This window comes from Oncorhynchus nerka, linkage group LG1, assembly GCF_034236695.1.
Source record: "Oncorhynchus nerka isolate Pitt River linkage group LG1, Oner_Uvic_2.0, whole genome shotgun sequence".
Classification (NCBI taxonomy): Eukaryota; Metazoa; Chordata; class Actinopteri; order Salmoniformes; family Salmonidae; genus Oncorhynchus; species Oncorhynchus nerka.
The window spans coordinates 19,665,176-19,675,649 of record NC_088396.1 but is presented as its reverse complement, the minus strand read 5'-3'; the positions used below and the strand labels follow the sequence as shown (position 1 = coordinate 19,675,649).

The window sequence follows — 10,474 nt, the reverse complement described above, 5'->3', positions numbered from 1 at the left end:
TTAAAATAAAATAAAAGTATACATCAACATTTGTAGTGATAAAAACCATTTAGAAATGCTTCAAATGGTTAAGATGAGAAAACATACAACTCTTACAGTAAAGCTTTTAAATATGTGTTACTATACAGTACATAAATACATAGACATAAGGCACCAATTTAATGGTCGGGTTTGCTGGTACAATGTTTTCATTACATGCTGCAAGGTCCTTATCTAACATGGCAAAAACTAATGTGTTTTGAAGCTTCAGTCAGCCCAACGGTGTATGCAGATTGCAACAGCACTGTTGATACCAGGAAACTGTTCAAGCTGACCAATTTAGCTGTGTTAGACTCTCTGCTAGTGTGTTCCCATAGCATGTTTTCATGTTAGTGACATTGGTGCACTATTTCTCAATGTATCACCTTTTCTCTTTTAGGACCATCACGGCCCAAGAACATGACATATTCTCCATCGATCTCTTCAATTTCAGGTAGACAAAAATATTGTGAAAGGGCTGTAACACTGATAATGCTATCGATACATGTATCTTACCATCAGAATGTCATTTGATTTATCCTAAATATATTTATTTATCTTCCTTGTGAAAGACAAACGTGGGTTTTTGAAAAGAAACCGCACAGCTCTGGTTAGCCAGGTGAAAAACGTGAAGGCCATTGTCGATGATCTGCAGAGTGGAGGTTGTCATGATGAAATGGCTGCCATCGTGAATGCCCAGTTGACACCACAATAAATGATGAGGAAGCTCCTGGATAGCGCGACCAGCACCGGGGCTGCTAACGCCCTGATTCAAGCCCTCCTAACTCAGATGGATGTCATGGATGACCTGATTACTGAAAATGCTTGAAGAGGTCAATTGGTTCTTCATTATAATTGATCTATTTTTTACCTTTTTTATATCACTTTCTTATTCATCTTAGCCACCAGCCTGGTCTCATAGACTAGTCAACTTACATCTGGGACACTCAGAATAGTATAATATGCTACAGTACATTTGGTATTGTATGTTTACATTAAATGAATGTAGAGTGGTTGGTTAGGGTGGATGAGTATGATGCAACCTGTCAACTACTTACTACTTTGAACCTACTTAGCATGTTAGCTAACCTTTCCCCTAACTCTTAACCCTAATCTTAACTCCTAACACTAACCCCAGGCCTAGCTAACATTAGCCACAACAAATTCGAATTCATAACATATCATACGTTCTGCAAATTGTTAACATTACATATTGAAATTCATCACATATCATACAAATTGTAATTTGTAACATATCATAGGAAATGGATGATGGACATCCACAAATTAATACATTCCATACGAAAGGTAACATATCATACTAATTGGCTGTCCCAGATATATATTTACTCTGTTACGTCTACCCCTGAGTCCAGGCTGTTGCCACGTTTAATTATTGGTGGTGGTGCTATTTTTTATTGACAAAACCGGGACAATATCATCTTTTAAGGGAAACATTTCTATAAAAAATGCAAGACAATATATTTTGATTATGTTGACTATGGTTCTTTACATTCCAAATATAAAATGTAACGGTGCAGTTTGAAGATTTACCACCACATTACCTTTAAATGAAATGTTGTTGAACTACTTACGTTGTCAACCTCCAAGAAGGAGAGGTCCAATAAATTAGACTGAAATAAACATCTGTAGGCCTATTGTAACGGAATTCTTCGTCCCCAGCTGGCGAGTATGAAATGTCGGACCAATGCGCAGCGTGGTATGTGTTCATGATGATTTATTTTACTGAACACTGAAAATAAACAAAAACCGAAACAGTCCTGGAAGGTGCGTAAAACAGAAAATAATCACCCACAAAACACAGGTGGGAAAACGCTACCTAAGTATGATTCTCAATCAGAGACAACGAACGTGTCGACACCTGCCTCTGATTGGGAACCATACCAGGCCAAACACATAAACACAACATAGAAAAAATAACATAGACTACCCACCCAACTCACGCCCTGACCATTCTAAAACAAAGACATAACAAACGAACTAAGGTCAGAAAGTGACACCTATAAACATCTATCGGCCTCTACAGGCCAAGAGTTGGACTTGCAATGACAGTCTGTGTTTGACTTTGTCATACTGACACACCCCATCACAATAGACAATACATTTGCCGGTAGTCATCTAAACATTGACCGTTGACGTTTAAGCCATATTTGCATACATTGTAATGCAACAACTAGAAATGGACAATCACCTCTATAACCGTGATAAAATGTGAACACAAAACATCAGAAAACACTAGTAACTTAGCACATTATTCTGAGCACGTTAGTGAGGGTACGAGGTTCCACAGACACAGACGCAAACACCCAATGTCCAATCTTGCTTCAATATGAAATCAAGTAAAGATACAATAATCCTTATAAAACTGGGTCAAATGACTTCCTGAATGTTTCTAGATATTGCACAGGAAAAGGTAAGGTCAGTGTTCCATTTCTCTGCCAACCTGTTTCTATTTTATTTCAACTTGTTCCACTCTTACAAGTGTCTTGTGTATTTTTGCCTGCATATCACTGCCCGCTCAACCCACATCTTAGAACCAGTAAATGTTTTGCCTGCATATCACTGCCCCCTCAACCCACATCTTAGAACCAGTAAATGTTTTGCCTGCATATCACTGCCCGCTCAACCCACATCTTAGAACCAGTAAATGTTTTGCCTGCATATCACTGCCCGCTCAACCCACATCTTAGAAGCAGTACATGTTTTGCCTGCATATCACTGCCCGCTCAACCCACATCTTGGAAGCAGTACATGTTTTGCCTGCATATCACTGCCCGCTCAACCCACATCTTAGAACCAGTAAATGTTTTGCCTGCATATCACTGCCCGCTCAACCCACGTCTTAGAACCAGTAAATGTTTTGCCTGCATATCACTGCCCGCTCAACCCACATCTTGGAACCAGTACATGTTTTGCCTGCCCAGTGAGACAGTGACTTCACTTTCAGCCCTACCCTGGGATGTCAAGGAAAGGTCAAGTACAAGAGCACCTGGCATAGCATACTACTAATTTTACATGTAAGTAATTTATCAGACACTCTTATCCAGAGCGATTTACAGTAGAGAGTGCATACATTTAAAGGAAATAAAATGTCCAATCGGTACCTGTGGAAATCGAAACCACAACCCTAGCGTTGCAAGCGGTATGCTCTAACAACTGAGCTACACATTACTCCTCAAAGTGAATTTTACGGCGCAATCTGTACTTTCGCTTTCGCTTTATGTGTTCACCAGTTGTGTAAACGTGGTTATATAACGCAGAAAGTTTGCCTCAGCCACATTTGAGCTTTTCGGGACTTTTTCAAGTTAAGTCTTTTCAGTCTTCAGATTTACATTTACTACCAGAACCTGTGCCGTTAGACCTTTATCATTTGGTGAGCTATCTTCCTATTCTGCCGTTTATTCTTAGAAGTACTGAAGCTGCTTTACTTGAGCTTTGTGTGAAAACCAGCCGTTGTTTGTCAAGTTTACGTTACGTCCACCAATACAATTAACTGCTGATGTTTTGTAGGCCTGCGGCCAAACAGTTATGGCTTCTTGCCTGAAGACGTTTTTAAGTATTCAGTATCATGTTCAGTATTTTATTAACTTAGAAGGTACTTACTTTATCATAGAGTGACATTGTAAGGGTTAAAAGGATACCAGAAAGAGTGACATGGTATTTTACTTTGCTACAAGATCATACTATACGTATTATTGTTTGTTCTACTTAATAACATAAAATCACGATGCACTCAAAACCTGCGGTTGTTTAATATTCCATAACCACCTTGGGTAAACCATAATCATGCCTTAATAAACATTATATTGGTCCAGTTAAACATAGATTGCTACCAACCTATACAAATATTAAGACTGTTTTACCCAACAGAGATGTGTTTATTATTTCCAAATAGGCCATGGAATTTCTGAAGTCATACAAGGAGGACCTGTGCAAGTGGTTATCGACGAAGGATGCTGAGTTTATCATTGAGAAGTGCGACGATCTCCTAACAGCTAAACAGGATAAGGGTATTCGCAATCAAAAAACGGATCCAGAGAAGATCAGTCTTCTTTTGGAGACAGTCATTGAAATGGAAGAACGTACATGTCAGGACTTCCTTAAGATTCTGAAGGAAGAGCAGACACATTATCCAGGCCTTCAACAACATTTCAGCAAGCGCACACAAGGTAAGTAGTATACATCAACATTTGTAGTGATGAAAAAAAACATTTAGATATACTTCATATGGTAATGATAAGAATACATACAACTCTTTACAGTAAAGCTTTTAAATAGGTGTTACTATACAGTACATAAATACATAGACACAAGGCACCAATTTAATGGTCGGGTTTGCTGGTACAATGTTTTCATTACATGCTGTAAGGTCCTTATCTAACATGGCAATAACGGATGTGTTTTGAAGCTTCAGTCAGCCCAACGGTGTATGCAGATTGCAACAGCACTGTTGATACCAGGAAAGTCACCAATGTCCGCGGTATTAAAGACTTAGACATGCATGTAACCGTCCAAGCAGGATCGAGGAATCGATCTGGTGAGTGCAACTGTGAATAAGTCAACATGGTCATACTGAGAAATGTGTATTGCTTACTAACAGCTAGCACCATAAGAAGAACATAACACAATTGTATATTTACTTGGACACAAAATGTCTCTTTCAGGAATGAACGTCAGCCAACCACACCCACACGCAGAAGTGGTTGCAACAGAACACAGCCATATATTTGCATCAGAGATATCGAACTGTACAATCGATGGCAACCTCAATATGTCTGTGATGCAGGTCCCAGCCCCCCAGGCCCCACAGTGTCCAGGTGAACTACTGCATTTAGGCAGGTTTTATCTTCACAGGTCTCAGTGGTAGCTGTGTTAAAGAACAGGATCATCTTGACAAATAACCTTGACAAATGAGCTCAGTCCACATATATTTTAATGAAAGTTATTTTCAATCATGCATTTGATATTTGAAATCAAATAATGGCAACTTAATATATTTCAGTGCCACCAAAGCAAACAGAAGATGTGTCCTCTTCTCAGGTAGTCAATCCCAATTTTGCATGAGATGAAAAACTGAATTATTAAACGTAATTATTGTTTTCTTTGAGAAACAAACAACATGTCAGTAAAAATTGCTTCTCTAGGGCCCTGCCATGAAAATGATCATTGAGAATAAGGTGAAACTCATCGACTGGCTCCGAGCAGATTCTGGCTTCATTCTTCAACATGTGCACTCCAAACGTATTGTTACCGATAGAGAGTATCAAGAGCTGAAGAGCCTCTCAGTACCAGAGGCTGCTGTGACTGACCTGATTGACAAGATGATTCTCAAAAAGGAAGAGACATGCTCTCAGTTTCTTGATACTCTCAAAGAAAGTGAGGTGAAGGATACCTATCCCGAACTTAAGAAGTGGATTACCACCACATTCTGACTAGGTAATCTGGAATGTTAACTGACTAAGTAACATACTAACAGAATTGAATATTTTATCAATAACTTGTGTTTTGAAGAATACGACTAGACTTAGGAATACCATAAATAGCTTAGTACTATGTCTTTACCTGATCATAACCTCAGAATATGATTTTCAGGGACGTGAAATATTGTTATGTTGTTAACGTTTGGATTTCTGAGTACTAATAGTGATCCAGGAAGAGACTGCTGTTTGTATACACTGAAAGAGGCCAGTCAGGCTAGATAATAATACGTTGGTTTTCTCCTGATTTAGACTTACTACCTTAGTCTTCTTCATTCCTATGTGGAACATAAGGCTAAGCCTGGTTTAGAGGTCCTATTAAAATGGCAATCCCTGTAGCATGAGGCAGGGGTGACTACCTTTTTTGCACTGCGGACCTGAGTAGACATTTCTAACACGTGGGCCTTCGTGCAAAAGTGTTTGAATTTTTAAAAAGCTGACCAATTTAGCTGTGTTAGACTCTCTGCTAGTGTGTTCCCATAGCGTGTTTTCATGTTAGTGACATTGGTGCACTATTTCTCAATGTATCACCTTTTCTCTTTTAGGACCATCACAGCCCAAGAACATGACATATTCTCCATCGATCTCTTCAATTTCAGGTAGACAAAAATATTGTGAAAGGGCTGTAACACTGATAATGCTATCGATACATGTATCTTACCATCAGAATGTCATTCGATTTATCCTAAATATATTTATTTATCTTCCTTGTGAAAGACAAACGTGGGTTTTTGAAAAGAAACCGCACAGCTCTGGTTAGCCAGGTGAAAAACGTGAAGGCCATTGTCGATGATCTGCAGAGTGGAGGTTGTCATGATGAAATGGCTGCCAACGTGAATGCCCAGTTGACACCACAAGAAATGATGAGGAAGCTCCTGGATAGCGCGACCAGCACCGGGGCTGCTAACGCCCTGATTCAAGCCCTTTTAACTCATCAGAAGGATGTCATGGATGACCTGATTGCTGAAAATGCTTGAAGAGGTCAATTGGTTCTTCATTATAATTGATCTATTTTTTACCTTTTTTATATCACTTTCTTATTCATCTTAGCCACCAGCCTGGTCTCATAGACTAGTCAACTTACATCTGGGACACTCAGAATAGTATAATATGCTACAGTACATTTGGTATTGTATGTTTACATTAAATGAATGTAGAGTGGTTGGTTAGGGTGGATGAGTATGATGCAACCTGTCAACTACTTTGAACCTACTTAGCATGTTAGCTAACCCTTCCCCTAACTCTTAACCCTAATCTTAACTCCTAACACTAACCCCAGGCCTAGCTAACATTAGCCACAACAAATTGGAATTCATAACATATCATACATTCTGCAAATTGGTAACATTACATATTGAAATTCATCACATATCATACAAATTGTAATTTGTAACATATCATAGGAAATGGATGATGGACATCCACAAATTAATACATTCCATACGAAAGGTAACATATCATACGAATTGGCTGTCTCAGATATATATTTACTCTGTTACGTCTACCCCTGAGTCCAGGCTGTTGCCACGTGTAATTATTGGTGGTGGTGCTATTTTTTATTGACAAAACAATATAATCTTTTAAGGGAAACATTTTTATAAATAATGCAAGACAATATATTTTGATTATGTTGACTATGGTTCTTTACATTCCAAATATATCATGTAACGGTGCAGTTTGAAGATTTACCACCACATTACCTTTAAATGAAATGTTGTTGAACTACTTACGTTGTCAACCACCAAGAAGGAGAGGTCCAATAAATTAGACTGAAATAAACATCTGTAGGCCTATAAACATCTATCGGCCTCTACAGGCCAAGAGTTGGACTTGCAATGACAGTCTGTGTTTGACTTTGTCATACTGACACACCCCATCACAATAGACAATACATTTGCCGGTAGTTATCTAAACATTGACCATTGATGTTTAAGACATATTTGCATACATTGTAATGCAACAGCTAGAAATGGACAATCACCTCTATAACCGTGATGAAATGTGAACACAAAACATCAGAAAACACTCGTAACTTAGCACATTATTCAAATCAAATCAAATGCAATTTTATTTGTCACATACGCTACCGTTCAAAAGTTTGGGGTCACTTAGAAATGTCATTTTTTTTTAAAAGAAAAGCATATTTGCAAAATTATTTTCCAATGATCAATTAGCCTTTAAAAATGATAATTTTAGATTAGCTAACACAATGTGCCATTGGAACACAGGAGAGATGGTTGCTGAAAATGGCCCTCTGTACTCCTATGTAGATATTCCATAAAAAATCTGCCGTTTCCAGCTACAATAGTCATTTCCAACATTAATAATGTCTACAGTTTATGTCTGATCAATTTGATGTTATTTTAATGGACAAAAAATATGTTTTTCTTTCAAAAACAAGGACATTTCTATGTGACCCCAAACTTTTGAACAGTAGTGCACACATGGTTAGCAGATAATAATATGAGTGTAGTGAAATGCTTATGCTTCTAGTTCCGACAATGCAGTAATATCTAACAAGTAGTCTAACAATTCCCTAAGACCTCCCTAATACACACAAATCTGAAGGGGTGAATGAGAATATGTACATGTAAGTATATGGATGAGCGATGGCGAAGGTGCAATAGATGGTATAAAATACAGTATAAACATGTGATATGAGTAATGTAAGATATGTAAACATCATTCAAGTGGCATTATTTTACAGTTTATTGTATAAAGTGACTAGTGATCCATTTATTGAAATGGCCAGTGATTGGGTCTCAATGTAGGCAGCAGCCTCTCTGAGTTAGTGATTGCTGTTCAGCAGTCTGATGGCCTTGAGATAGAAGCTATTTTTCAGACTCTCTGTCCCAGCTTTGATGCACCTGTACTGACCTCACCTTCTGGATGGTAGCGGTGTGAACAGGCAGTGGCTCAGGTGGTTGATGTCCTTGATGATCTTGTTGGCCTTCCTGTGACATCGGGTGCTGTAGGTGTCATGGAGGGCAGGTAGTTTGCCCCCAGGGATGCGTTGTGCAGACCGCACCAACCGCTGGAGAGTCTTGCCGTTGAGGGCGGGTCAGTTGCCGTACCAGGCTGTGATATAGCCCAACAGGATGCTCTCAATTGTGCGTCTGTAAAAGTTTGTCAGGGTTTTGGGTGACAAGCCAAATTTCTTCAGCCTCCTGAGATTGAAGAGGCGCTGTTGCACCTTATTCACCACACTGTCTGTGTGAGTGGACCATTTCAGTTCGTCTGTGATGGGTACACCAAGGAACTTAAAACTTTCCACCTTCTCCACCGCTGTCCCTTCGATGTGGATAGGGGGTTGCTCCCTCTGCTGTTTCCTGAAGTCCACGATCATCTCCTTTGTTTTGTTGACGTTGAGTGAGAGGTTGTTGGTAATCAAGCCCACTACTGTAGTGTTGTCTGAAAACTTGATGATTGAGTTGGAGGCGTGCATGGCCACGCAGTCGTGGGTGAACAGGGAGTACAGGAGGGGGCTGAGTGTTGAGGGTCAGTGAAGTGGAGATGTTGTTTCCTACCTTCACCACATGGGGGCGGCCCGTCTATAAGTCCAGGACCCAATTGCACAGGGCGGGGTTGAGACCCAGGGCCTCCAGCTTGATGAGTTTGGAGGGTACTATGGTGTTGAATGCTGAGCTGTAGTCAATGAACACTATTCTTACATAGGTATTCCTTTTGTCCAGATGGGATAGGGCAGTGTTCAGTGTGATGGCGATTGCGTCATCTGTGGACCTTTTGGTGCAGTATGCAAACTGAAGTGGGTCTAGGGTAGCCGGTAAGGTGAAATAATCCTTGACTAGTCTCTCAAAGCACTTCATGATGACAGAAGTGAGTGCTACGGGGCGGTAGACATTTAGTTATATTTTCCTTCTTGGGTACAGGAACAATGATAGCCATCTTGAAGCATGTGGGGACAAAAGATAGGGAGCGATTGAATATGTCCGTAAACACACTAGCCAGCTGGTCTGCGCATGCTCTGAAGATGCGGCTAGGGATGCCGTCTGGGCCAGCAGCCCTGCGAGGGTTAACACGTTTAAATTCAGAGCACGTTAGTGAGGGTATGAGGTTCCGCAGACACAAACACCCAATGTCCAATCTTGCTTCAATATTAAATCAAGTAAAGATTCCATAATCCTAATATACCTGGGTAAAATTACTTCCTGAATGTGTCTAGATATTGCACAGAAAAACTTAAGCTCAGTGTTCCATTTCTCAGCCAACCTATTTCCATTTTATTTAAACACAACATGTTATCACAATGCCTACAGGTGTTGCAGTACATGTAATTGTAACGGTGTAAATAAGTTGTTAAATTCCTGCATAAAATGGGTGTTATGCCATCTCCTGGTTGATTAGTGTGTTTACATTGTCAAACATAGTCCGTGATAAAGGTATGGGATTCTCGGTAATCCACAGCATATTTATGGAGAATTTATGTGGGTGAGTTGACAATGTAATGTATAAAGTTGACATTACATCATAAAATCCACCTTTTACATCGTAAATTCAAGTTAACTCGAAAATGGATCTTCCTCAGGAATGCTATTTGTTTGTATTTGTCACATCACATTCACCTTACAGTGAAATGCTTGCTTACAAGCCCTTAACCAAAAATGGAGTTTTAAGAAAACAAGTGTTAAGAAAGTATTTACTTAAATGAACTGAAGTAAAAAAGAAAAGAAAAAGAAATAAAAAATTAAATAATTGTAGTGAGGCTATATACAGGGGTTACCGGTACAGAGCCAATGTACAGGGGCACAGGTTAGTCAAGATAATTGAGGTTATATGTACATGTACTGTAGGTAGAGGTAAAGTGACTATGCATAGGGGAGGGAGGGGACAATGTAAATAGTCAGGATATTTGATTAGCTGTTCAGGAGTCTTATGACTTGGGGGTAAGAGTTGTTAAGAAGTCTTTTGGACCTAGACTTGCCGCTCCGGTACCACTT

The 10,474-nt window shown here is 39.4% G+C and overlaps 1 protein-coding gene and 1 long non-coding RNA gene across 3 annotated transcripts; both read left to right on the top strand.

Annotated features, from left to right (window-relative positions):
* Nucleotides 1-274: 274 nt before the first annotated feature.
* LOC115111032 (uncharacterized) lies at nt 275-1,031 on the top strand. The gene is made up of 2 exons (XR_003860751.2): nt 275-472; nt 591-1,031. It is a non-coding gene; the product is annotated as an uncharacterized LOC115111032 (long non-coding RNA).
* A 2,217-nt stretch (nt 1,032-3,248) lies between these two features.
* Nucleotides 3,249-7,352, top strand: LOC115110807 (uncharacterized). 2 transcript variants are annotated; one of them, XR_003860691.2, is made up of 8 exons: nt 3,249-3,412; nt 3,935-4,208; nt 4,448-4,576; nt 4,704-4,856; nt 5,042-5,079; nt 5,184-5,475; nt 6,062-6,115; nt 6,234-7,352. XR_003860691.2 is itself a non-coding variant. In XM_029636782.2 (6 exons), the coding sequence occupies exons 2-6, from the start codon at nt 3,938-3,940 to the stop codon at nt 6,491-6,493; spliced, it is 867 nt and encodes a 288-aa protein (XP_029492642.1). In that variant the 5' UTR covers nt 3,251-3,412; nt 3,935-3,937; the 3' UTR covers nt 6,494-7,352. The 2 variants fall into 2 exon arrangements, 1 of the variants encoding a protein (XP_029492642.1); XM_029636782.2 differs by lacking the exons at nt 5,042-5,079; nt 5,184-5,475 and having other exon boundaries at nt 3,251-3,412.
* The last annotated feature ends 3,122 nt before the right edge of the window (nt 7,353-10,474 follow it).

Bases quoted from the DNA above. Each gene is read 5' to 3' on its own strand.
- LOC115110807 (XM_029636782.2), top strand. From the start codon at position 3,938: ATGGAATTTCTGAAGTCATACAAGGAGGACCTGTGCAAGTGGTTATCG. The intron at 4,209-4,447 runs GTAAGTAGTATA...TGTGTTTTGAAG, and splicing joins TTTCAGCAAGCGCACACAAG to CTTCAGTCAGCCCAACGGTG. The intron at 4,577-4,703 runs GTGAGTGCAACT...TGTCTCTTTCAG, and splicing joins AGGATCGAGGAATCGATCTG to GAATGAACGTCAGCCAACCA.